General features: G+C 44.4%; 2 protein-coding genes across 9 annotated transcripts; both read left to right on the top strand.

Annotated features, from left to right (window-relative positions):
- The first annotated feature begins 1 nt into the window (after position 1).
- On the top strand, positions 2 to 7,953 carry fblim1 (filamin binding LIM protein 1). 3 transcript variants are annotated; one of them, XM_052538380.1, is made up of 10 exons: positions 2 to 81; positions 395 to 455; positions 587 to 634; positions 910 to 1,106; positions 5,678 to 5,766; positions 5,852 to 5,924; positions 5,996 to 6,165; positions 6,801 to 6,979; positions 7,203 to 7,323; positions 7,401 to 7,953. In XM_052538380.1, the coding sequence occupies exons 4-10, from the start codon at positions 914 to 916 to the stop codon at positions 7,512 to 7,514; spliced, it is 939 nt and encodes a 312-aa protein (XP_052394340.1). In that variant the 5' UTR covers positions 2 to 81; positions 395 to 455; positions 587 to 634; positions 910 to 913; the 3' UTR covers positions 7,515 to 7,953. The 3 variants fall into 3 exon arrangements, with proteins under 3 accessions (XP_052394340.1, XP_052394338.1, XP_052394339.1); XM_052538378.1 differs by lacking the exon at positions 2 to 81 and having other exon boundaries at positions 314 to 455; positions 5,675 to 5,766; XM_052538379.1 differs by lacking the exon at positions 2 to 81 and having other exon boundaries at positions 317 to 455.
- A 117-nt stretch (positions 7,954 to 8,070) lies between these two features.
- si:ch1073-335m2.2 (msx2-interacting protein) lies at positions 8,071 to 27,432 on the top strand. Of its 6 annotated transcripts, none has more exons than XM_052538354.1 (15): positions 8,071 to 8,310; positions 9,177 to 9,497; positions 11,144 to 11,629; positions 12,118 to 12,275; positions 13,203 to 13,403; positions 13,478 to 13,629; positions 14,515 to 14,640; positions 14,767 to 14,880; positions 14,951 to 15,064; positions 15,387 to 15,487; positions 15,615 to 22,491; positions 22,582 to 22,674; positions 24,528 to 24,722; positions 25,562 to 25,720; positions 26,894 to 27,432. In XM_052538354.1, exons 1-15 carry the CDS (start codon positions 8,228 to 8,230, stop codon positions 27,023 to 27,025), a joined length of 9,312 nt encoding a protein of 3,103 aa, XP_052394314.1. In that variant the 5' UTR covers positions 8,071 to 8,227; the 3' UTR covers positions 27,026 to 27,432. The 6 variants fall into 6 exon arrangements, with proteins under 6 accessions (XP_052394314.1, XP_052394312.1, XP_052394313.1 ...); XM_052538352.1 differs by having other exon boundaries at positions 12,115 to 12,275; XM_052538353.1 differs by having other exon boundaries at positions 11,141 to 11,629.
- The last annotated feature ends 3 nt before the right edge of the window (positions 27,433 to 27,435 follow it).

Raw genomic sequence — 27,435 nt, 5'->3', positions numbered from 1 at the left:
ACACTGAGGGAGGTAGAGAAAATAACACTGACAGAACAATGAGAGAGAGAGAGAGAGACTGAGCTGAGCTGGGAAAGACAGGTACAGTCACATCCTGCTGCCTCTGTGTGTGTGTGTGTGTGTGTGTTCAAGTAACTGCATGCCTTTGTGTGATGCATGCCTGTGTGTGTGTGTGTCATACATTTTACTGTGCTTTGTCAGTCAGTAACTGTTTAACTCTTCACCTCTGCTGATCTGAGAGAGAGACAGACAGAGAGAGAGAGACAGGAGGGAGGGCGAGCGAGGGAGGGCGAGCGAGGGAGGAAAAGGTGTGGCCTGCTGCAGATACGACCCTGACTCTCTCTCTCTCTCTCTCTCTCTCTCTGTCTGTCGCTCTGTCTCTGAGTGACTACAGCGCTGCAGATCGAAAGGAACGAGGAACCACACAGAGAGGAAGAGATCGATCTGCTGTTCAGGTACGTCTGAGCTCAGAGAGAGAGAGGATTTCTCCACAGCAGGACAGAAACCGAGCAACTTCTGAAGTCCTGCTCTTCATCTGTCATTCAATCTTCTGCGCTGATCATCAGATCCTTTCCTTCCTTTATAGAGTGTGCTGAAGATCGTGTGGACAGATCTGTGAAGTTCTCCAGCGCAGGTGAGAGACACACACTCCGCACGTGTGTGTGTGTGTGTGTGTGTGTGTGTGTTTTCAGAGTTATTCTGTACATATTCTGCAATATGTGAGAGAAGGTTTAAGTTACGTATATCCAACCTAAACAGCATCACTCAACACATTCATGAGAGAACTTGAGACATGAGACGTTTTGGACCTGTCTGGGAACACGTCTAAAGCACTTTCAGAGACAGTTGTTTAGTTCATGGATCCAGTAGAAGTAGTGTTTCAGTTTGATGTAGTGTGTGTTGTTCCAGCATCATGGCGTCTGCGGCTCCTCAGAAGAGGATGGTGTCGTCTGTCTTCATCACCCTGGCGTCTCCGTTTGGGGCGAGTATCACGCCGACGGCTCGCGTCCACAGCAGCCCGCTGCGCCGCTCCATGACCCCACAGGACGCTCCGATGGAGACCAGAGCCCTCAGCACACGTCACACAGACACCTCCGCTCCAGACCGTAATCACTCTTTACACGCTCTCAATACCTGGACCATAATACAGATTAGATTTGACTATACATCCAACTTTATATTCATATTTCTGTGTGATCTGAGCACTGTAGTCTCCTCCAATCCCTGTCAGTACCTGAGACTCGAACCTGCCACCTTTGGGTTACACCTCCCACTCTAACAAACTATTATTTTGAGTATCGATTAATCTAAGGATTATAAGAACCGAGAATCATCGATTATTTCACTGACTGATCAGTAGACATTGATTATTCAGCTTTTGCAATTAGTTTAAATTTATTTTAATACAAATTAATATATTTGGCACACAAAATGAGATGGCAGAGAAACTCTCATTAAAACCTCTTTTTGAGAGTCATATGGATAAGAAACAAATCAATGGTAAGTGATGAAACATTTTATTTTATTTAATTCACATCACGTGAACATGTAGTCTGCATAGTTTGTATAATCTGACCCAACATCTCTCTTAAAATACTGTGTAGGGTTATGATAATCAAAACAGGCCTGAGCTAGATCAAGACCTCTGCAAACTAAACTATCACTTTAATTAAATAATATTTTCCTCCACTGATGAAAAGTTGTTATCATTATCTAGCTCCACACCGGAGAGCTGTGTTATAACAGAAAAACAGCTTGTAATTCTAACCGAAAGCGGCACTGACTCTGGTTTCTCCTGTTATTAGTTTGAAGCTGCTTCATTTAAGGCTCCTTCATAAAACATAACTTATATAAATAACATTAAAAGACTGGACTTTACTGTATTGATCGTGCAAACATCCACATCGCTGTAATCATATGCTTTCTTAACTGCTGCTTTCTCACTGCTGTCAGGTTCTATGTGTTTTTCCTTCATTGAGAGGAAAGCGTGCAGCAAATATTTACAGATTCATCCAAACACTGCTCAACATCTTCCGGTTCGGCTGTGTTGGTTCTGAACTGAGGCTCTGTCTTCTTCTCTTGAACTGCATCAGATCTGAACTACAGTCTCGCACTACAGCGCAACACGGATCTAATCTTGTTATTGCAGGCTCTTACATTAGCTCATATGAGATCAAAAGACTACCCGACAACTAATAGATTTGTCTAGTTGACAGTTTTTTTTTTAATTGTTGAAAGTTGTCGATAATGTTGACTAATTGTTTCAGGCTTACTAACCATCTGCCTGATATTTAACTTTATATGTAGACCTGTGCAATTACATAGTTTACATTTGTTTCTGAAAATACAACTATAGGCCTACTATCTATATTCTATAAAAGTATAAAGTAAATCTATATACTATATATATACATATATATAGGGCTCAAATTGAGGGGAAACTAGTGGGGAAAAAATTACAAAAAGCATCCCCCCAACCATCCCCTTTAGATTAATAATGTTGTGTATTATGTAAAATGTATCGTGCAAGTTAAGTGTTACATTTTTCTGTTTATGATAATTCACGAACTAAATAACGGCGACTGGCCAATCAGAACTCTGCACACAAGCGGGAGCAAGTTTCTGCCATTTTTCGAGCATAATGTTTCAAGCTCAACATTTTTTTAAGTTTTGTTTTACGTTTTTTAAAAAGGAGACAACAGAAGGTATGGTTTTTTCCTTGATTAGAATTTAGAGACATTCCACTGATGTGGAGCGTGTGTGAGCCGCCTTCTGGCCTGAGGAACGGGGCAAAATGTCTCTCCATAAACAAATTAAATCTATTACCTCTGTTGCCTAAAAGGTGAATTTAAATAGACAGTGTCGTCGACTGCGGCATTAAATTAAGATATGCTCATGTTGCACAGTATTTCATTTAAGGCGTTTTGGGCGTAAAGTGTTGCGCATTTTAACCAATCACACACATTTCTGTGGAGCTTAGGAATGCAATGGCCAATCAGAGGCGTTCAGATGAGTCATCGCTCAAACTCATCAGTGTTGTAGAGCGCGCGCGTTCGCTGACTGAACGCTCGTCATAAACAACAAAGCGCAGAGAGATGTACAATAAGAGGTTAATTTCACAGTTACAGCTTCAGTGATTATAACAGGTTTTTGAGAACTCGCGATAGATCAGTGTTAGTGATAATGTCACTTTCTATCATTTATTTGCTGTTTGAATAACCATGGACAGGAAATGTTATATAATAATTATTTTTTTTAATGTTTTTATTGTAATCACACTAAATACATATTAAGTCCCATTAAACATTTTCTAGCCTACATGACACCCATGCCGGTTATTTCCTAAAAAAGGGTTTATCCTGACCCTGTGATGACTGCTTCTGGAGTCAGCTCTCCTGTGGTCTCTCTTTCTCTGCGCGATGAAGAGCCCGTTAGAATGCCCTTAGAATTTACTCATATAATACTCATGTATCAGTTTTTAGGGTTTGATATTCATTGCATAAGCAATGTACGTTTCTGAATATCAGCACATGAATGTTAATAATTGTATACAACAGTGCAGAGCAACGCGGTGTTTCATTGCTTGAATGAATCTGTTGTTGAATCCTGTGAGCCAGTGATTCATCCTTCACTTGATTCGTTTCTAATTGAATCGGCCGTTTGAACGAATCGTTCATTAATCATTTATTAAAACAGAGATTTGTTGCCATCTACTGGCGGTTTTATTGTCCTCTTTATTTATTCATGACAGTCCTAAACAAGCACAAAAACACATTCAGCAAAATATTGTTTAATTAGCAGTAATGACTCAGACCCCAGATGGAAAAAAGGCTTAAAAATAATATTTTGTTTGATAAAGCTGATTTTTCATTAAATAAAAACATTTTTAGATCAATTTTGTAATCATTGTGTAAAATTAGCTTCGGGACAAACCCCAACCTCCAAGATATATGAATATATATTCAATAAAAGTTTCATTTTTGTTATATATCCAGCTATTCTACACAGGTGCTGATCATATAATTAGAATATCATCAAAAAGTTGATTTATTTCACTAATTCCATTCAAAAAGTGAAACTTGTATATTATATTCATTCATTACACACAGACTGATATATTTCAAATGTTTATTTATTTTAATTTTGATGATAATAACTGACAACTAAGGAAAATCCCAAATTAGAATATTGTGAAAAGGTTCAATATTGAAGACACCTGGTGCCACACTGTAATCAGATAATTAACTCAAAACACCTGCAAAGGCCTTTAAATGGTCTCTCAGTCTAGTTCTGTAGGACACACAATCATGGGGAAGACTGCTGACCTGACAGTTGTTCAAAAGATGACCATTGACACCTTGCACAAGAAGGACAAGACACAAAAGGTCATTGTAAAAGAGGCTGGTGTTCACAGAGCTCTGTGTCCCAGCACATTAATAGAGAGGAGAAGGGAGCGAAAAGATGTGGTAGAAAAGAAAAGTGTACAAGCAATAGGGATAACTGCACCCTGGAGAGGATTGTGAAACAAAACTCATTCAGAAATGTGGGGGAGATTCACAAAGAGTGGACTGCAGCTGGAGCCAGTGCTTCAAGAATCACTACACACAGACGTATGCAAGACACGGGTTTCAGTTTCGCATTCCTGGTGTCAAGACACTCTTGAACAACAGACAGCGTCAGAAGCGTCTCGCTTCAGAAAGGACTGGACTGCTGCTGAGTGGACCACAGTTATGTTCTCTGATGAGAGTAAATAAGCATTTCCTTTGGAAATCAGGGTCCCAGAGTCTGGAGGAAGAGAGGAGAGGAACACAATCCACGTTGCTTGAAGTCCAGTGTAAAGTTTCCACAGTCAGTGATGGTTTGGGGTGCCATGTCATCTGCTGGTGTTGGTCCACTGTGTTTTCTGAGGTCAAAGGTCAACACAGCCGTATACCAGGAAGTTTTAGAGCACTTCATGCTTCCTGCTGCTGACCAACTTTATGGAGATGCAGATTTCATTTTCCAACAGGACTCTGCACCTGCACACAGTGCCAAAGCTACCAGTACCTGGTTTAAGGACCATGGTGTCCCTGTTCTTAATTGGCCAGCAAACTCACCTGACCTTAACCCCTTAGAAGATCTGTGGGGTATTGTGAAGAGGAAGATGTGATCTATCAGAGCCAAGAATGCAGAAGAGCTGAAGGCCACTATCAGAGTCACCTGGTCTCTCATAACACCTGAGCAGTGCCACAGACTGATCCACTCCAGGCCACGCCGCACTGCTGCAGTCATTCAGACACAAGTACTGAGTGCTGTACATGATCATACTTTACATCTTCATAAAAATCCTTTTCTTTGTATTGGTCTTAAGTTATATTCTAATTTTCTGAGATACTGAACGGGATTTTGCTTAGTTGTCAGTTATAATCATCAAAATTAAAAGAAATAAACATTTGAAATATATCAGTCTGTGTGTAATGAATGAATATAATATACAAGTTTCACTTTTTGAATGGAATTAGTGAAATAAATCAACCTTTTGATGATATTATATGACCAGCACCTGTATATTAAACTTCATATAAATAGCTGGGTGATAATAAAGTAACATTCTGGGATGATATAAAGAGTCACACAGATGTATACATCACACACGTGTCAGTAGAGAGGATCTGACTGATGGTTGATCTGTTAGCAGTTGTGAGCCGTGCCCCTGATGACCTCCCTCCTCCTCCTCCTCGTGACCCCTGTGACCCCGAGCCCGGACCCCCGGCGGCCCCTGCACAGGTCAGTGTGTTTCCCCGCAGCAGCGCTCTCCCTCTGTGTGTGTGTGTGTGTGTGTGTGTGTCACATGGCTGTTGTTCTCGTGCAGGAGAGCGCTGTGGGTAAAGTGCTGCTGAGATCGGCGCCCTCTGCTGGAGGAGACGTGAAGGAGTCCTCAGCTGGTGAGAGCCCTGACCCCATCAGACAAACCCTGCAGAAGGAGAGTCATCTCAAACGCTTCTGTGTTTCTCAGATGTGTGTGGATTCTGTCGTAAGCCGGTGCCTCTGTCCGAACCGGCCATCGAGGCTCTGAACCGGACGTACCACGCCGTGTGCTTCCAGTGCCGGCAGTGCCACGCTCCCCTGGCAGCCAAGATCTACTACAACAAGTCTGGCACGCCTCTGTGTGACGACTGCTACCAGGTGACATCATCATGCATGCTGGACATCTGCACAACATCTCCTACAGCGTGCACTCAATTCATCACCAACACCATTTATTCACTTCTAAATAACTACTACAAATCTTGTATTATCCATGCATGATGAGATACATATAAAATGTTCTTTTTAATTATTATTTATGGAAGCCTGTGTCCGTGGTGGGATAAAGCAATAATATTATTATGACTTTTAATCTCACAAAGATATAAACTCAGAATTCTGGACTTTTTTCTCAGTATTGCAAGAAATTAAGTCTGAATTGTGAGATAAAAAATGTCAAGTACATGTTTTTGTAATTCTGTGGCGGAGGCAGGCTTCCATATTTTATTTTTTAATTTTTAGCACTTTAATCTAAAAGTTTTGTTTACTTTATACATTTTGGGTATTTTTTTGTGCATAAAATTTCATTTTACTGCATTTACATTCTCCTTTTGATTTGAATTTGTTATTAAGAGGACAACACTTATATTCCTGTAACTTAATTCCACACCATGATGCCTAGAGCACATAAATATGTAAACATACACCAATAATGCTGCTTATTTTGCTTCTAAAGGATTATAATATAGTGAGGAGAATCCTGACTAACTCAAGTGTTGTCTCTGTGTGCGCAGGCCAGTCTGGAGCCCTGCTGGGCGTGCGGTGATGTCATCAAAGATCAGGTGATCCGAGCGCTGGAACGAGCCTATCACCCGCCCTGCTTCGTGTGCAGCACGTGCAGACAGCCAATCGGAGAGCAGAGGTTCGCTCAGGGCGAGGTGGGCGAGGTGTACTGCCTGCAGGACTACTACAGGTACTTCTCAAAACATCAGCACAGGAACACTATTGATACGTCCTTCAGCTGGATTTCTAAAACATTCTAGTTCCAGATCGTTCAGAGAACATTCAAAAGTAACGCAAGTCACACTGTTTGCAGAATGATACAGTGTCTCACGATACAGTGGAATGTTGTTTTTAAATCGAACATTCAAAAGTGACATTATCAAGTGTTCCTGAGACATCTGTGCGCTCTGCAGGAAGTACGCGCCGCAGTGTCACGTGTGCCGAGAGCTGATCATCCCGCGCGAGGACGGAACGGACAGCTTCACCGTGGAGTGTTTGGGTCACTCGTATCACGAGGACTGTTACCGCTGTGAGGTGTGTGTGAGTCTATCAGCAGCGTTCGACTCACTAGTGTTTAAAGTGTGTCCTCACATCAGTTCTGTGTGTGTCAGGTGTGCAGGGTGCTCCTGTCTCCGGAGCCCAATGAGGACGGCTGTCACCCGCTGGACGGACAGATCCTGTGTAAACCGTGTCACGTGTCGCTGATCCAGAGCGCGCCGCTTTAAACCTGCTGCAGACCAATGTGATGATGACGACACACCGATTGTATGAGAAACAGCAGCATCGGGACCATTAATACCTTCTCACAGCACACCAACATCTCAGAGACGTCTACCAGACGTGTTTTCTGTGAGACGTCTCCTATCACATGTCAAACGAAGATGTTTATGATGTAAAATCCCCATCTTAGAGATGTCTGTCAGATGTTTTCCAGATCTCTCGCAGACGCACCTGTGCTATCTTATCTTTCCTCTGATTATATCTATGTATCTGTCATATCAGCTGTAGTGTGGTCTTGTGCACTCTTTCTTCTAATATGCGCAAAATGCAAAGCACCAAAGATATTTATGCAGCAGCAGCAACACCAAAGACCCATATTCAGTGTTATTTCCAGTGTAATAGGAACACACCCGTATCTGACTCTAATAAACCACTAATATATGATCTCTCGTGCTAGACTGCTTTGTGTGATATTTATTTACATAAATTCATATTAACAAACACGGCCATTGTTTTGGCATCATTCATGACATTCGCTAGAGTGTCGGTGGCGCGCAGGGTTGCGGTGCTCGCCGCCGGTGGTTCCTTTGCGCGCTCCCGCTCGTGAACGCGCAGGGCCGAGAGATCTTTTTCCTCGCACGAGCTAGCAGCGCGTTTTCAAGAGACTAAAACGACGCGAAGGCGCATATGTGCATGAACGGGACGCGGACGACGCAGGATGGTTCGGGAAACCAGACACCTCTGGGTGGGAAATTTACCCGAACATGTTCGCGAGGAGAAGATTGTGGAGCATTTTAAACGGTGAGTTACACAAGAAGTGCAGCTGCGCGCGCAGTGACGCGGCCTCGCGCGGACACAAACCGCTTCAGCGCGCGATGGCGGACAAACAGCGGCAATACGCCGAAGAAAGCCGTTTAAAACAGCATAATAAGTCGCAAACACGATTAGGAAATCAGAAACGAGTCTAAACCTCCTCCGCTGAGACACGGCTCGCTAACACGGTCAGTTTAAGCAGTTAGCTGGGTGCTTCACCGCTGACTAACGTTAGTTCACGGTTTGCAGGTTAACGCGTGGAATCTGGGCTTATTCTCACAGAAGACGTCCGTGTATGTTTACGCCACAGCTACGCTTCAGGAAAAGTCACATAAAACGCGCTTTCATTCGGAGAACAGCGAGCGTTTGTGTCCGTGTGCCGTTAGCTCGCTGCTAACGCTGCGTCCGGACGAGAAGAGCCGGTTTAACGGCAGGAACCGACTCTATCTAAAGAAACAGAAACTAGATCGAGAATCTGCAGTTACGTGTAACTTGATTGTGTGATGAAACGAACTCCTGAAGTCTTGTTTCAGTTTAATGAACTAAATCACTGTACTGGAGAAAAAAAACGCTAAACTGTTTTGAAATCGCTTTGAGATCGTAGTGTGAATGCGTACAATTAGTGTGTATAGCCAAATCAGGTTGACTAAAAGGCACAACAATGTAAAAGTAATTAGGTGTCATCGTCAGCTGGCAAACAAACAAGAATGTATCAGTTTGTGCAAGTTCAGAAAGTAAATTGACTTTTTAGACGTCACACTTCCTCTTATGTTGACCTATAATGTATTTTTGTGGCTGACGATCACGTGATTCCTGGATGTGTGTGACATTTACAATGCTTCGTTTTTTCGCAGGTATGGCCGGGTGGAGAGCGTCAAGGTCCTGCGCAAGCGCGGCTCCGAGGGCGGCGTGGCAGCTTTCGTGGATTTCGTCGACATCAAAAGCGCCCAAAAGGCGCACAACGCCGTCAACAAAATGGGGGACAGGGACCTCCGCACAGATTACAATGAGCCGGGTTCAGTGCCCAGTGCGGTGCGGGGCCTGGAGGACCCCACGCCCTCCAGCAGTCACGGAAGGGAGGTTGCGGGGTTCTCGAGGAGCGCCGTGGGGCCGGTGTACGTGCCCCCGGTGTCTCTCCACACCAGAGAGGGGCGCTATGAACGCAGACTAGACGGGTAAGTGGACACGGGCTCCCTCTGCACTACAGGGGCTCTGTGGTGTCAGATACAGGGGTTGAGGTTGGGTTAAACACAATAGACCAGATTCTAGGGATCCCTCTCCGTTCTGAGGCCTGACTTCCTGCACACGGAATTATTAATCCTTGTCTATCATGTATGAATGAGTGGATTAGTTTGGTGTGGGATTACTGTGTGAGCCATAGTTGGATATTACCCACGTGGAGAATATCCCGGTCGGTTTGGATATTACGATGGCTGGCGGAGATGTAACGGGTGAGTTTGGATATTAGGCGTTCGCAGAATCTCGGATATTACCCGCCGCCTTGGAACAGCGCTCTTTGGAAGTACGTGCCATTGACGGATTAAACGCAAGATTTTTAACCAGAACATAGTTAGGAGTAATTGCAAAGCTTTTTGTCCCTTCTCATTTGCCTTGCACGACTATCCCATCTCCCATTTGGTCATTGTGCTAACTGTGTGTCATGCCGTGGATGTGTATCAGTGCCGTGGATTCAGGAGTGAAGTCGCTCTCCGCTGGAGTAAGTGTGTCAGGGCTCATCATCTCATCCTTCTTGTCACCGCACATCATTCTTAGAGAGGGACGCGACTGTGTCTCCAGCGCTTGGATATTTTTATGAAGCCCTGAAGACCAGAAGACGTCATCATGGGAAGATTCCCACGGATCTAACCTCATGTTGGATGTATAGGTGTAGAAGGAGGTTTTTTCTGGATTACCTGATCTCCGGTGGATGTAGGAATGCAGTAGAAGAGTTTCTTGAAGTCGTACCCACCGCTGCCGTTCTGGTGAACATAATGTGCTGGAATTAAATTTTTGTCCCACAGAGACATCATCTTGTGATTTTGGCGTTAGGATTATTCCACGAGTGGAAAGATGTGTGCATTTTTTTTTTCTCGGGGAATATGTTCCTTTTTCTAGACTTTTTTTTTTTTTCTGAAGTCTTCTTTAGCGTACCTTGAGATGGATGGCCTGACGCGACCCTCTTTGGACGAAGAACCTTTTGACATAGTGGCACTTTATCGTCCATTTTTTCCCCAAGCACCGCTTTATGCCATCACTGTTTTTGGCTCACACAAAATTCCTCCTATATTGTATTGGGAATATTTAGGGTCAGTTACTGCTCTGAAAAGGTTGGTATTGCCCTGCCTTATGCCTCTCTGTGCTTTCTCTCTCTAACCTAGACATGCACCCTGTCTCTTATCCCCTGTTCTTTACTAACCCTAGAGCCTTGTGCTATTATTAACCCCCTGTCTGCTCCCAAGTGTTTCATCTCTTGATCTTCACTTCTGTTTTGTTTCCCCTCCGGTGCTCAGAGCCAGATAGCCAGCATGGTTCATATGATCCGAGTGAACGCTCAGCGGCTGATCGACTGTAATAACCCACAGTCGGATAGAAACACTGCATGTTTCGTTTAGAAGCGTGTTAGAGCCTCAGCATAGTTCAGTCTACCAGACGTGTGTTTGTGATTTCGCTCGTTAAATTGTGGCTCCGCAACCCGGCCCACTAGGTTTTGGACGACGAGGTGTACTTGAGTTCCTGTGTTAGCTGTTTGCCACGGATCCGGTTTGACTCTAAGTGTGTGTTCCCCTTTCTGTTGTGCTTCTTTCTGTCTCTCTCACAGCAGCGGCTCGGACAGTCGGGAGCGAGCGTATGATCACAGTCCGTACGGACACCACGAGCGCAGCGGCTCCTTCGAGCGGCCGCGGCACTACAACACGGAGTATTACCGGGACCGTGCGATGTTCCCCTCCGGGGTGAGCTCCAGCCCAGCCGCCAGCACCATCAGCAGTGGCTTCGACGCACCGGAGTCACACTTTGAGTCTCGGATTCGTGACTCTTTCACCATCTCCAGCTCGGCTCGGCGTGACCCGTACCGTGATGACCGGGGCCGTCGCACAGACCGGACCTACCACCATCGGCGGAGCCGGTCCTCACACTCTTCACAGTCACGGCACCCATCGCCCCAGAGGAGCACGGGACAGACCCCTAAAGCTGCCCACTCGCCCAAAAGAGCCCCAGTGTCGCCCGGCCGGGGCCCGCGGTCACACTCACGCAGTCCGTCTTCCAGCTCGGACTCGGTCAGCAGCACCAGCAGCACCGGCAGCGGCAGGTACCTACCAGCTTCTTTAATCAGATTTTGCCATTAAAGTTTTTTTTTTTTCTTCTGGATTTTGTTCATTTTAATAATCAAAAGGAGTATCCAATCAATTTAAGTCATGAAACTGTAAAGTAATTATTACATTTTTTTAAAGTAATAGTGTCCTATTAAATCTTTTCTTTAAGTTGTTACATTTTAAAATGTTCTGCATCGTGTTTCTTTTCACATTTACGGAGTTAGTAGAATATGTCTAAAGTGGACAATCAAAAATTGTGTTATCAATGTTGGTTTGGGAGCATACACTTAAAACCCATGAATTACAGATTTTTTTTATTTTCAATTTCTTTTTTCATTTAAATTTGCTAACTTGTTTGAGGTGTTGAGCTTGATGAACAGTCATCAAAATAATGAAAATATTTAGCATTAGTATTATATTTTTATTTTGTATCTGCGGCAGTGGCTGGTCTGAACAGAGTTGTTCTCTTGTTTTCCCGCAGCAGTGATTCGAACAGCAGCTCCAGTGAAGGATCGCGAGCGCGCTCAGTGCAGTCGACCGCCACACACGCTCCTCCAGCTCCTCATGCGCTCGCTCTGGACTCCGACGAGCCGAGGAGAAGCTTCGGCATCAGAGTCCAGAACCTCCCGACACGATCCACAGGTGACCTTCAGTCTCAACTAACAGAAGCTCAGCCTACGACAAATCAGCTGGACACTATTGATGCTTTGTTCATAGTTTGCTCTTTTGTTGTTGGTCATGGGAACCATGTTTATGGTTTGATATCTGAAGAATTATGATTGCTTGTCTCATAGAAATTGGTGGAAACGTAGATAAACTCCACAATTCAGCACTACAAAGTTTATTAAATTCATCATGTTGAAAACATGCCTTTACTTTAATGCGTGTGATCCTCAATGGTTCTTAGGTGTAAAACAAGCATGTTTGAGCTTCCGTAACCAAATGTGAATGCTATAAACACAACAATGTTTACATGTGAATAAACGGCTAAATTAAATTTGTATATAAAACAATGGTGATTCTTCAGAAGACTCCTGCTTTATTATGAGTTTGGAACGACATGAGGATGAAAGAAGATTTTGGCCTGAACTAACCCTTTAAGGCCAACAAACAGCCTACATGTCTACATTTTTACATTTTTCCAAATATCTGTACTTGAGAAAACTCTGAATCATTTGGACTTGAAATGAACAAGTTTTTCTACATTTCCACCAATTTCTGTGAGGCTAGCAATCATAATTCTTGAGATATCGGACTGTAAACATGCTTCTCATGACCGTAGATTTAGGTCACCAGCAACAAATGAGCAAAGTAAATAATGACAGAATGTTCATTTTGGGCTGAATCAATTATATCTAATGTAATATATATTTAATTCTGATCATACAAGTCAGGGATAGTGGTATTTTAGTTTTCATCTCCAAACATGAGATTTGATTGGATTTTTGACAAGTTAGTCCCTTTCATTATCATAATGTACCATTTTAATAATTTAAAGCAGATGCCCGTGAGAGATTTTGAGGCGAGCCGTCTCAGACATCACTTTCTGAACACTGAAACTCTCCTCAGATACCAGTTTGAAAGACGGGCTCTTTCACGAGTTTAAGAAGTACGGTAAAGTGACGTCGGTGCAGATCCACGGCGAGCTGGAGGAGCGCTACGGCCTGGTGTTCTTCAGACAGCAGGAGGACCAGGAGAAGGCCCTCGGCGTGTCCAAGGGGAAGCTGTTCTTCGGGATGCTGATCGAGGTCACGGCCTGGAACGGCCCCGGTGGGTCTCCGTCTGTCACTCTCTAGCGCTAGCTGTGTGCCGATGCTAAATCCTGATGTGTTTGCCTCCAACAGAGACGGAGAGCGAGAACGAGTTTCGTCCCCTGGACGGACGCATCGATGAGTTTCACCCGAAGGCCACTCGTACGCTGTTCATCGGAAACCTGGAGAAGACGGCCAACTATCAGCAGCTGCTTGACGTCTTCCAGCGCTTCGGGGAGATAGTGGTGAGTTAGCGTGTGTTTGTCCTGATGTGTGCTAGTAGAATAATATGAGCATTTGAGGTGGATAGGCGGTTTCTCAGATTATGTTTTCTTATAAATTTCATACTATAATGTATTTAAATCAAACTTTTTCATCTCTCTCTCTCTCTTTATATATATATATATATATATGTATATATATAATGTATGTGTGTGTGTGTATATATATTTATGAGCTTAGAATTTTGGTGTGGTTCATGTTTGGAAAAAAAAAAAGTTTAAATTTGACATTAATTGATAGAAAAACAGATAAATGTATAATAATGTGGTCACATTCAAAACGTAGATTTCTTTTTCACATTCGCTCATTAATTAGAAGTTGCTGATGAGAAGCTATATGATTTTAATTGAACAAAATTTAGTTTTAACTTTCATAAAATATAATTTCAGATGTTTTGTGAGGGTTAAATTAGTTTTTGTTTGTAATAACTTCTTCTGTTTATGCAGTTTGCGTTTATGGCTGCTGCGATAAATCATTAAAAAAATTCTGCAGTCAATGGTTTTATGATTGATTGGTTGTTCCTGCCTTAATTTTTTATGTTTTTTCCTCAATGTCAAAGTTTTTCTTAGGTTATCTGATGTGTAATCTGTTGTAGTTTCTGTAACATTTTAACTCAAGTTTTTTGGCCAAAAATGCAATAAAATCAGGCCAATCAATTCTGTGTATAATCTGTGTACCGTATTTTCCGGACTATAAGACACACTTTTTTTCATAGTTTGGCTGGTCCTGCGACTTATAGTCCGAAAAATACGGTATCTAATCATTTTCCTTCACTTACTGGGCTTTGAGTGAAAATGTATTGGTTTGTGTATCTTCCTAAAGCAAGTGTTTGTATTGATGGTTTTCAGGATATTGATATCAAGAGGGTGAATGGTGTTCCTCAGTACGCATTTGTCCAGTACTCTGATATTGCGAGTGTTTGTAAAGCCATTAAGAAAATGGACGGAGAGTATCTCGGCGCCAACAGACTGAAGGTATTTATTACTTGCGTGTTCTTGCCAACATGACTCTCATAAGAAATGTTTATATTGTGTGTAGAGGAGAGCAGTTATGTTTGTTCAGACTGGATGGTTTCTGATGTGTATTTCTGACTGTTCCAGCTTGGCTTTGGGAAGAGTATGCCAACAGCGTGTGTGTGGTTAGACGGCCTGACCTCGAACATCACCGAACAGTACCTGACTCGACACTTCTGTCGATACGGGCCGGTGGTCAAGGTAGAGATCTGGGAAATCATAGATTTAACTGCTGTTGCATTATTATACTAACTTCTGACCACTTTTACAGGTTGTGTTTGATAGGTTAAAAGGAATGGCTCTTATTCTGTTCAACAACACTGATTTCGCCCAAGCAGCTGTTAGAGAAACCAAAGGATGGAAGATAGGAGGGAACAAAATTAAGGTATGTGTGGACTGACCAATGTTTTAATATTTAAACTACTCGTCATGTTTTTGAAATATGTCTTTATGACCTTCTGTTACCAACAATTGAGTTCTGATAATAAGCAGAAAATAATGTGACTGGAATAACGATGCTGAAAATACAGCTGCACATCACAGAAATAATTACAGTTTACAGGATATTACAACATAAATCAGCTATATTAAGATTTGGGCATATAACTGTTTTTAAAACTGTTTTTTTAAAGAAATAAAGTGCGCATAAGAGACATCTTTCACTTTTGTGTTGATTCAGTTATGTAATGTTTGTTTCCTCTGTCCAGGTTGATTTTGCCAGTCAGGAGAGTCAGATGGCTTTCTATCGATCTATGCAGGCATCAGGACAGGACATCCGTGATTTTTATGATATTCCATCTGATCGGAGGTGAGCACTGGCCTTTAGTGGATAAAAAAACAAACAAACATAGAATCTATCATTTCTGCCTTTAGTTTGTTCATCTTTAAGCAGTTGGATATATTGTAGATTAAAAATTGCCCAAATCTTTTTTCAGGGAAGACCGAAGAACTTCTTATGACTTTTCAGCGGAGCGGGCGTATTATGAGAACGTAAGGACTCCTGGCATTTACGCTGAAGACCCCCGTCGAGATTACCCTGCTCGCAGTCGTGAACGCTATGCAGAGTTAGATCATTATCAAGGAGAACACTACGATCCCCGTTATCACGAGGACCCACGGGAATACAGAGACTATCGAGACCCCTTTGAGGACATCAGGAAGTACAGCTATATCCAGCGGGAACGGGAGCGCGAGCGCTTTGAGGCGGAGCGAGGCCGATGGAGCCCGTCTCATCAGCGGCGTCCCCTGACTCCCTCTGCTTCACCCTCACCGTCAGACCGCGTGTCACGAGACGCTGAACGACGTGTGTACAGGCACTCCTCAGAAAGATCGGGAAGCTGCAGCTCGCTGTCTCCACCCCCGGCTCATTTGGAGAAGTCTGAGAAATTGGCAGTAGATTACAAATCAGAAGGACTGGAGAGAGAAATGGAGCAAGTCGAGGCAGAGCGCGTTAGTGGAGCAGAGAACAAGAAGCGCAGCAGACGCAAAGAGAAGGCCGACAGAGAGAAGGCAAAGCAAAGGAGAGGCAAAGTGCAGTCTCCCGGTGTACCTCTTTCAGAAGCGGATAGAGAGGCGATTCTCGATTTGGGATCTGGCAAGGTTAAGGTTTCAGACGTGGAGATTCAAGAACGACAGAAGCATAAAGGGGACAAAGAGCCTTCCCCTACTGACCACGTAACTCGCCTTGAGCCTCAAAAGGGAGAGCGGCTCGATCAGTGTAAAAGCGAGTCACTAGACAGGGATGGCAAAGGAAAGGCAAAGAAACATTTAAAATCTGACTCTGGTAGTGATGGCAAAGACTCCCTTCTAGATTCTGACAAACTTGAAGCGAGAAAGAGGCGGTTTGGTGATCCTGGGGGGAAAGCAATACGACAGAAACGGGGGCGTCTGGAGGAGGATCCAGGCTCTGGGATTAGCCAACCTGCTGAATTTGCTCCAAGTGCAGGATTTGCAAAAGAGACAGATATAGATGTAAAGGCAGAGAAAGAGACTCAAAAGAGAGAACACTCCAAATCCAGGATTGGTTCTCATCATAGTCAAAGGGAAGAGGTGGATGATGCTGTGAGAGGGACGTCTCAGGGCTCATCAGTAAGGTCAAGTGAACTGCCTGAGGTGGATGTTTTGGACTCAAAATCTCACCCTGGGCCAAGCATGTCTAGACAACTTTCAATTGATGGAACCTCGGATAAGGATAGTAAAGTAAGGGATGAATATCTAGAAAATATTGACCTTTCTCAGAGTTACCGCAAACAGATGGAGCAGAAACGAAGGCTACGACAGCAGCTGCAGCCGTTGGATATAACAGGAAAGTCAGAACCTCCTCAAGGTGTAGATGCAGAAGATCTTGAGCATCGAAGCCTGGTGCATGAGGTTGGCAAGCCTCCACAGGACGTCACTGATAATTCACCTCCAAGTAAGATAAAGAAACAAGAATCTTTTGAGATGGATATGAATGCTAAGAGAGAGAGGATTTACAGAACAGTCAGGCAAAAGAGTGAAGACCTTGAGTGGAATAACACAAACTCTCCAAGGTTTCAGCATGCCCCCCAACAAAGAGAGGAAGAATATGCAGACCCTCATGATCAAATGACTGTGAGAGTAGTAAAAGAACCATTGAAGCCTGAGGACAATGCTCAAACAGATCAGGAGCTTGGGGGTAAACGGATGCACACCTCACAGATGTCAAAGATTAGTACATGTCTACAAGACGACCAGCAAAGATCCTGGGAGAGTCGACTAAAGCAAGACTTGTTACCAGACTTTTCAAGAATCGCTGAAAAAAGGCGGCTCAATCGTAAGTACTTGGATTACGGACTTTGGCCTGATTTGGAACCTGGTGAAGTGCGTTCTGATTCTGAAGAAGATCGTGAAAATAAACCTAACTCTCCTGCTCCATCAACGTCAGTATCCTTTTCTGAAAGACATCGTCCAAACAGATTATCAGAGTCCAAGCTGATGACCTCTCTAGAGAGAAACAAATTCTGTTCTTTTGCTGATGATCAGACGATCACTCCAGATACTAAAGCTTTGTTAGAGCGTGCAAAGTCTTTGTCCTCGACAAGGGAAGACAACTGGTCTTTCCTTGATTATGATCAACATTTCCCCAGTTTCAGTAGTAGAAAGGACACAGAGAAGGTGGAGTCCACACCACGACCAACACCCTCATGGTACATGAAGAAGAAAAAAATTAGAAGTGAGTCTGACGACAAAATTGAAGACCGGAAAGAAGATCCAAAGCCAGAAGAACAGGAGAGACGAGAGTTGTTTGCGTCACGTTTTTTGCACAGTTCTATTTTTGAGCAGGATTCAAGGCGCCTTCAGCATCTAGAACGAAAGCACGAGGACCCTGAACATGGTGTTGGATATCTGTACTCTCAGCAAGGCCCAGCAGAAGGGCAGCCTGACCCAGAACCAGTTGTGCTTTTCCATAGCCGCTTTTTAGAACTAACAAGGTCGCAGCAACAGAAGAATAAAGAACAAAGCCATCACGATTCCAAGCAAGATGAAAGCATAGATGCAACCAAAGTAAGTAAAACACCAGAAGAAGAACAAGCACCACAGCAGCAAAATGCTACTGAACATAGTATTAGACAAGCGGAGATCAAATCAGTTAGTCCTGTTCAGGTACCTCAGACTAGTCCTGTTCAAGCTCCTCAAATATCACCCCCTGTTTTAGCAGCTGAAGAATCCTTGCCAACAGTGGAAGCAGAAATTGTTGATTCTGTAACCCGTAATTTGCTTTATTCTTCTATGGAGAAAGATAAAGAGCATGAACAGCCCACAGTTCATCCATTACAGCCTTTGCTTGAGCAACTCTCAGAACCCAATTCTTCAGAAAGCCAAGAGTTAAAGATCCCAGCAGAGGAGATGGTATTGAAGGCTGATGACTCTGAAAATGCTCATGACACCACTAAAGTAGTTGCAGACCAACTCCCAAGCAACGAAACACCAAAAAATAATGTACAGCCAGAGGCTGAGCCTCCAGTGATGTTTCCTGAATCACCAAGTCCCCTCCCACATATCCCTTCTGAGCAACATGAAAAAGAACCTGAGCCACCTGTTGCAGCTGAGGCTGAATCTATTAATGCAGACGATCAGGAATGTCCTGATAATTATACAGTTGAAGTTGTGTCATCCCCTCCAAAGTCAAGAAATAAAAGGGCTAAATCCTCGCCTACCACACCAGTAACTACAACTTTGCCTGTTACCCCAGACAAACAAAGCACCCGCAAAAGTGAGCGCATTGACAAAGAGAAGCTCAAACGTTCATCTTCTCCAAGAGGAGAAGCATTCAAAACAACACCTGAATCAAAGTCGTTAAGTAAGTCGCCTGTGCAAGGTATAGAAATGGAACAAGGTACAGAGCAGAGTTCACAGTCAGGTAGGGCAAGACGTAGAAATGTGCGTTCTGTCTATGCTACACCAATTGAAGATGAAACTGGTCTGCAGCCCGGAAAAGATGCTGAATCACCACGTGGTGGACGGAAGCGTGGTTTAGATAGAGATGTAGGTTCTGAACTAGAGGCTGTTGCTGCACCACCAACCTTGAGACGGGGACGCCCCCCTAAGAATCGACGCCAAGCAGAGGATGTACCAGCGGGCAAAGTTGAACGGTCAAAATCAACTGAGTCTAAGGATGGCAGTGAAACAAGTAGTGAGGGGGTTCCCAAAGTGGGTAAAGGCAAATTCTCACCCCCCACACAGAAAGGAGTCAGTCCAGGAAATGCATCAGCATCTGGAATCGTAAAGAAAGGAGACAAAATGGAGAAACTTTCTGAAAGTACCAAACTCATAAATGAAGAAAATCCTCCCATTCTTAAAAACCTGAGAATCCGTCTCGATGTGACCGAAGTAAAGGCAATGCTTCAGACTAGTGAAGAAGAACCTGGAACGGATGAGTCTCCCAAGAATAGCTCACCTGGTGTGTCCTCAAAGGATGAGGTACTAGAAGTTAAATTTGAAAATGATGCCATGGATGATGTTAATTGTGAAAGGGAGACTTTGCCTGCTGCAGAAAAAGCCATTGATCCTCATGTAGCTTCACTGGCTCAAGAGTTGGAGCTTGAGCAAGCTGTTGAGAATATTGCCAAGCTCACAGAAGATGCTCCTCCTCTTCCATTTAAAAGTAACCTGACAAAGGCACGACGTTTGGCAGCTGAAGAGCCAGAGCATGTCTCAGAAGAAGAAAAGCCTGCAAATCCATCTAGTGAAACAGAGCTTGCTGCTGCTATAGATTCCATTAAATCAGAGGACATGGATCAAATCATGAACTCTGTAGAGTCCGGTCCTGATATGCAGACTCTTGGTCCCGGTTCAAAAGAATCTGAAACCTGTTCTAGCACAGCAGTTGTTCAGGAGGAGACCGTAACCACTCCCAGAAAAGGGTGTAAAGGCAGATCAAAAACTTCAAAGAAGGGCAAAGGCCAAAAGGCTGCTGGAAGCAAAAAGGAACCCATTAAAGATGTAGTTTTGAAAGCTGAAAATATCCCTGTGAAGTCAATGGAGTCAGTACCTGCAGAACTTCCTGCAGCCACAGAAAGATCACCAGCAAGTACAGCTGTTGTCATTACTTCCTCTTCCAAGCAGCGTGTAAGTTTAATGGATCCTAATGCAGATATATCAAACGAACCTGAGTCGCCTCTTAAAACTGAGATTGATATCTCAAAATCCTCTCCAGCTATTAGCAGAAGCCCAACGTCATCAAAATGCCAGCCTTCTTCTTACAAGAACACATGTCCGTCACTATCTCCAACGAGAACTTGTCTCAAGAACTTGTCCTCATACCCAAGCAGGATTTCTGTTTCCCAAACGGAGCGTTTCAATCAGCCGAAAGAAGCTGGGGTCCTCTCTCCACCGCTGACCTCTGTAGCTCCGATGGAGACATCTAAATTACCCTCAGACACCCCTGCTCAAGATGCTAATTCGGGTGATTTGCGTAAAATCCTCACAAAGCCTAGAACTGTCCCAGTCTTGGAAATCGGTGCTACATCCGGGAAAATACACGCTCATCCTTTAAGGGAAAGTGACATTACATCAGATGTGGTAACCAGCAAGAGTGCTCCTCAAGATAACAGGCAACTCCCTGTTTCAGCCCAACCTGTAGTGCGACAGCCTGCGTCTATACCATCTCCAGAAACAAAACAGATCTTCAGTGAGAAGTCAGTGATTTCTGTTATTGCTTCCACTCCTACCTCCGTTATCAGTCGTGTTTGCAATCCCCCTGATGCAGAGGAGAAGTCAAATGCTCCGATTGGAAATCGCCTTGACAAGCAACCTCCAAAACAGATTTACCAGCCAAGCTTGGAGGAAAGCAGTACGTACCATGGTCCAGCAGTTGGTGAGGAAGGTGGAAATGCTGGTCGCTATATAGTGGAGAGCACATCTTTGAGTACAGGTTCTAGCACAGGACTTCGAGTTCAGACGTCAGAAGGTGTTGTGGTGCTGAGTCATTCTGGACAGAAAATGGAGGGACCACTGCGTATAAGTGCCAAAATCAGCCAGATCCCACCTGCCAGTGCTGTGGACATGGAGTCACAGCAGCTGGTGTCAATGCCACAGATCAAGCAGGAACTTTATAGTGCCTCCCAGCCACCATCTTCAAAATGCCCACTTCCTTCAGATCATGGTAATTCAATAAAATCACAACCAAATGTTGCCACAATTAAGCAAGAATCTGCACTGGACAAATTAGAATCTGCTTACACTCCGGTTCAAAGTGGGGTTGTTAAAATATTGCAACAAACGCCTGGCCCATCACAGGTCATGAGTTACGTGGAGAAACCTGCTTGGGTTCCAACTATTAGTCCTGCTATAAGTCCACACCTTCCTTCAGCAGCAGGCAATCATGTTGGCTTCATAGCTGGAACACCGACAGACCGAACATCACTCATTCAACCTAAGCAGGAGCCGAGATCTCCACGGAAATCTGGACACCCTCATTCTCCTTTTCCCAAAGTGTCATCTCCTATGGGCTCCTCGTCTCCGAAAGGTGTGTCTGTGGTCCTTCCCCCTGGATTAAACCCTCTGTCCCAGTATGTTTCTACCGTCCACCACTCGGAGCAGTCTGTGATCATGCCTCCACACAACCCTCACGGTAGCATTGGAAGGATGTCACCGCACCGCGTCGGTGCTATAGGACACCTCACCCAGGGGGAGGTACGAGTGAACACTCCTCCTCTCTCTATGATGAACTATGGGATTCACTCTGAGAGCCTCACTTCCTCTTGGGCCCCTGGCCAGCAGCGACCCACGTCTCCTCAGGCCATTGGGAACAGGGAGATGGTCCTCAAGGTGAACCCAGCCAATGCAAGATCACCGGCTGCTCAACTCAAACAAGACTCCATACCAGCAGAATATCGTGGAGCGCTCCACAGTGGTTTACCTCTTGACCGATTCAACAGAGACATGCGAGTGCTCATGCACCACCAGCAGAGCGATCGCCCCACTGCAGAGTTACACCAGGGGCACGTCCCCGAAAACATACCACCCTCCTCGACTGCTCCTAGCATGGCGGCGTCTCTTTCTCCTCGGCCGCACTTGTTAGCAAAGGCAGTATCTGAGAAGGACTCCTCGAAAGCGTCTGAACTAAAGCGGGCACAGTCACCTTCCAGTAAGGAGGGAATGATGGCGATCCGTAGTGCAATGCCTCCCATGGCTTCTCCTCAAAGAGTTCAGCTGATAACAGCAGGAACTGGGACTTCCTTCCCTGAATATTCAACCATGTATACAAACCTCCGGCCTGCTCATGCACAGTTTGCTGAGAATTCTCCAATGGGGATTAACCAGTCTGCCCACAGCATCCCACCATCACAGGTAAGCTTGCATTTGTATAGTTTGTTTGTAAATATTTACTAGCCTTTAGAGTTATGTAAATAATGTTTGTGCCTTTCATTTTTAACACAGGGTGTTCAAGAGCCGGAGTCAAGTCAGGCACAAGCCGAGTCTAAAGTGGAGTTGGTGGGACACCAGCCTGTCAACATGGTGCAGCTTCTGACGGTTAGTCTCTGTCGTAAACAACACACAGAAGAGATTTTTTCTGTTGACCCAATACTTAAGATTTTTAATTATCCTGCCAATATTTTCACTGACGGCATAATCATAATTAAATGCATAACATTAATCAAAGTCTGAAGGAATAGTTTACCCAAAAATGAAAATTCTGTTATTAATTACCCTCATGTCGTTCCAAACCCATAAGACCTTTGTTCATCTTTGAAATACAAATTAAGATACTTGATGAAATTTGAGAGCTTTCTGACCCTCCATAGACAGCAAGGGTACCACCACAGTCAAGGCACAGAAAGGTAATAAAAGATCATCATTATAATAGTCAAAGCAGCTTTACAGAGTCAAACAGGAAAGTAGTTTGTCAATGCAAGAGGACAATGACGAGTCTATTTTTTTTTTTTAGTTAAAAGTCAGTTCATTGATAATTCAGTGATGTCATCATCCAGTTCAGCTCTCTTCAGTAGTGTCTGTGCATTCAGTCAAGCGTCCTCAACAAAGCAAGCCAAAAGAAACCGAAACCCCATCGGTGACACAAATGGAGAAAGAACCTTGGGAGAAACCAGGCTCAGTTCTGGGAACAGTTCTCCTCTGACCAGACTAAACCAGGATGATGTGGTTTAATTCCATTCTGCAACGTGGGAACGAGGACTCATCTGGTTCCCATGGTCTTTTGCTGATGGTCATGGAGATGATGAGGTCTTTACAGGGGATCTGTATCTGGGCTCTAGTTGTCCTGGTCTCCGCTGTCTTTCAGGGCAGTAGAGGTCCTTTCTAGGTGCTGATCCACCATCTGGTCTGGATACGTACTGGATACGGGCGACTGCAGTGACCCTCTGATCTGGACACAGACTGGATCTGGTGGCTACGGTGACCTCGGAACAAGAGAGAAACAGACAAATATTAGCGTAGATGCCATTCTTCTAATGATGTAGAAAGTATGGTGTTATGTGAAGTGTTCCCGGTTCCGGTTTACCTAATTAATGCAGCCTAAAAATCCTTTAACGGATTTGGATATTAAAAGCATATTAGTATGTTATGTGTGAGCCAGGTTAAAGAGATGGGTCTTTAATCTAGATTTAAACTGCAAGAGTGTGTCTGCCTCCCGAACAATGTTAGGTAGGTTATTCCAGAGTTTAGGCGCCAAATAGGAAAAGGATCTGGCGCCCGCAGTTGATTTTGATATTCTAGGTATTATCAAATTGCCTGAGTTTTGAGAACGTAGCGGACGTAGAGGAGTATAATGTAAAAGGAGCTCATTCAAATACTGAGGTGCTAAACCATTCAGGGCTTTATAAGTAATAAGCAATATTTTAAAATCTATACGATGTTTGATAGGGAGCCAGTGCAGTGTGGACAGGACCGGGCTAATATGGTCATACTTCCTGGTTCTAGTAAGAACTCTTGCTGCTGCATTTTGGACTAGCTGTAGTTTGTTTACCAAGCGTGCAGAACAACAAAACAAACTATTTCTTCTCTTCTGTGCTAACATCTTCCACCATTCATTAGGGTAGCACGATGCATACATGTGATCCTAATATCTTTATTTGTGTTCTGAAGATGAACAAAGATCTTATGGGTTTGGAACGACTTGAGAGTAATTAATGACACATCACAGCAGCTTTGCAGGAAACTCGCTGTCCAGTGGGTCTTCCTTATTGTTGAACCCTGTACAATGAAAACTGTTTGGACACTTGATATATGAAGATGTTTTAACCACTGTAGTTCATCATGTTCCATTAAGCACAAACAGATATGTAGACACACAACACTTCTATGTGCAGTGGGAATGCAAGATTACACCAATAACTAAAGTTTGTGTTTGATAAACTCTGTTTAAATAGAAATATCCCATCGTGTGGCAAGGCCTGCTGGCGCTGAAGAACGACACGGCAGCGGTTCAGCTGCACTTCTTGTGTGGAAACAAGGCTCTGGGTCTGCGCTCTCTTCCTCTGCCGGAGACTGGAGGAATCCTGCGCATCGTTCAGAGGATGAGGCTCGAAGCACAGCAGCTGGAGGGAGTCGCTCGCAGGATGACCGTACGTCACATGAAGAGAGTTTACATGCTGCTGCAGTGGCCCAGAGCTCTGACCGATCTCTACAACACATTAATGGGTTCAAAGGGACCGCTCACCACCCCCAACAAAATATATATATATACAGCTTTAAGTTTATTCATTCTCAGGTCATCGGGAGGAGTTTGTGTCTTCATCAGGTTTGTAGAAATGTAGCACTGCATCAGTGTCTCATCAATGGATGCTCTGCAGTGAATGGGTGCCGTCAGAATGAGAATCTGATAAAAACATCCCAATAATCCACAGCACTCCAGTCCATCAGTGAACATCTGGAGAAGACAAAACCTGAAACACATCCAGCATTAAGATGATTTTAACTCAAACACATAGAGTCTATAATCCAGAATAACACTTCCTCCAGTGAAAAAGTGTTCTGGTCTGAATCAGGAGAGAAATCTGCACAGATCAAGCAGCGATTAAACAGATCTAAACTAATCTGTGAGAGACAACAGCAGATGATTTCTGTGTATAAATAGTACACAAAATCAAAACCGATAATGGTGCTCGTTGATGCACACTCTTCATGAGACTGAGCCCCTCATTCTGACGGCACCCATTCACTGCTGAGACACTGATGCAATACTACATTTCTCCAAATCTGATGAAGAAACAAACTCACTGTGATCTTGGATGACCTGAGAGTGAACACATTTACAGCAAATTTTGTATTTAAACAATGTCTGCATCAAGTGCAATGCTCTCGATATAACCGGAGTAATGCAAGCACATTTTCACAGGCATCTCTGTTTATCATGATGGTGTGTTTACCCTGTTGGGCGTGGATTAATGTGCTGTGTTTTCAGGGAGAGAGTGATTTCTGTCTGCTGCTGGCCATGCCGTGTGGTCTGGACCAGGAGGACGTGTTGAACCAGACGCAGGCGCTCAAATCTGCCTTCATCCATTACCTGCAGGCCAAACTAGCAGCCGGCATCATCAACGTCCCCAACCCCGGCTCCAACCAGGTGAGCCCCCGACACACACACACACACACACACACACACACACACACACACACACACACACACACACACACCCTCTGTCGTCTCTCTCTCTCACACACACACACACACACACACACACACACACACACCCTCTGACGTCTCTCTCTCTCTCTCACACACACACACACACACACCACCTCTGTCGTCTCTCTCTCTCTCTCTCTCACACACACACACACACACCACCTCTGACGTCTCTCTCTCTCTCTCTCTCTCTCTCTCTCTCTCTCTCACACACACACACACACACACCACCTCTGACGTCTCTCTCTCTCTCTCTCTCTCACACACACACACACACACACACACCACCTCTGACGTCTCTCTCTCTCTCTCTCACACACACACACCACCTCTGACGTCTCTCTCTCTCTCTCTCACACACACACACACACACCACCTCTGTCGTCTCTCTCTCTCTCTCTCTCTCTCTCTCTCTCTCTCTCTCTCTCTCTCTCTCTCTCTCTCTCTCTCTCTCTCTCTCTCTCTCTCTCTCTCACACACACACACACACCACCTCTGACGTCTCTCTCTCTCTCTCTCTCTCTCACACACACACACACACACACCACCTCTGACGTCTCTCTCTCTCTCTCTCTCTCACACACACACACACACACACCACCTCTGTCGTCTCTCTCTCTCTCTCTCTCTCTCTCTCTCACACACACACACACACCACCTCTGACGTCTCTCTCTCTCTCTCTCTCTCACACACACACACACACACACCACCTCTGTCGTCTCTCTCTCTCTCTCTCTCTCTCTCTCTCTCTCTCTCTCTCTCTCACACACACACACACACCCTCTGTCGTCTCTCTCTCTCTCTCTCTCACACACACACACACCCTCTGTCGTCTCTCTCTCTCACACACACTCTCTCTCTCTCTCTCTCTCTCTCTCTCTCTCTCTCTCTCACACACACACCCTCTGTCGTCTCTCTCTCTCTCTCTCTCTCTCTCTCTCTCTCTCTCTCTCTCTCTCTCACACACACACACACACACACACACACACACACACACACACACACACACTCTCTCTCTCTCTCTCACACACACACACACACACACACACACACACACACACACACACACACACACCCCACCCCTGACCCGTGTCTCTGTGTGTGTGCAGCCTGCGTACGTGCTGCAGATCTTCCCTCCGTGTGAGTTCAGTGAGAGTCACCTGTCTCGTCTGGCTCCTGATCTCCTGAGTCAGATCTCCAGCATCTCTCCTCACCTGATGATCGTCATCACCTCCGTCTGATGCACTCACACTCACCTCATCTGCTTCTATTTATTGATCCATTTCAGTTCTGCTCAAGGAAACGCTTCATTGGACTAAAAACATGTCTTGAGGGACGTGACATTTTCTTCATTTGGTGATTTTTGAGTCTATTTTTTGATGAACAAATGTGAAGATAACGTGTTTTTAACGAGTGGTGTGTCGCTCCGATGGACCGGCAGCAGATGAACAGGATCATGGAGGTTCTGGTTTGCAGAGCTGTAAATATTTTAAATATTTAAACCTTGGCCAGACGACCCAAACCCAACAGAGCCGGCCGTTCCCTTCAGCTCAAATCAAACTGTGTTTGTGATGTAAATACTCTCTTTGCTGGGTTTGCTGCGGGCACTTCAACTTTTCTTACTCAAATAAAAAAAAAGTCCAGAAAACTT

This window comes from Carassius gibelio, chromosome A22, assembly GCF_023724105.1.
Source record: "Carassius gibelio isolate Cgi1373 ecotype wild population from Czech Republic chromosome A22, carGib1.2-hapl.c, whole genome shotgun sequence".
Lineage (NCBI taxonomy): Eukaryota > Metazoa > Chordata > Actinopteri > Cypriniformes > Cyprinidae > Carassius > Carassius gibelio.
This window is presented reverse-complemented; position numbering and strand designations above follow the sequence as displayed.

Coding starts and splice junctions, on each gene's coding strand:
- fblim1 (XM_052538378.1), top strand. CDS start 914: ATGGCGTCTGCGGCTCCTCAGAAGAGGATGGTGTCGTCTGTCTTCATC. Junction 5,925..5,995: donor CGTGAAGGAGTCCTCAGCTG/GTGAGAGCCCTG, acceptor TGTGTTTCTCAG/ATGTGTGTGGATTCTGTCGT. Junction 7,324..7,400: donor AGGACTGTTACCGCTGTGAG/GTGTGTGTGAGT, acceptor TGTGTGTGTCAG/GTGTGCAGGGTGCTCCTGTC.
- si:ch1073-335m2.2 (XM_052538351.1), top strand. CDS start 8,228: ATGGTTCGGGAAACCAGACACCTCTGGGTGGGAAATTTACCCGAACAT. Junction 9,498..11,140: donor TATGAACGCAGACTAGACGG/GTAAGTGGACAC, acceptor TCTCTCTCACAG/CAGCGGCTCGGACAGTCGGG. Junction 13,630..14,514: donor AGCGCTTCGGGGAGATAGTG/GTGAGTTAGCGT, acceptor GATGGTTTTCAG/GATATTGATATCAAGAGGGT.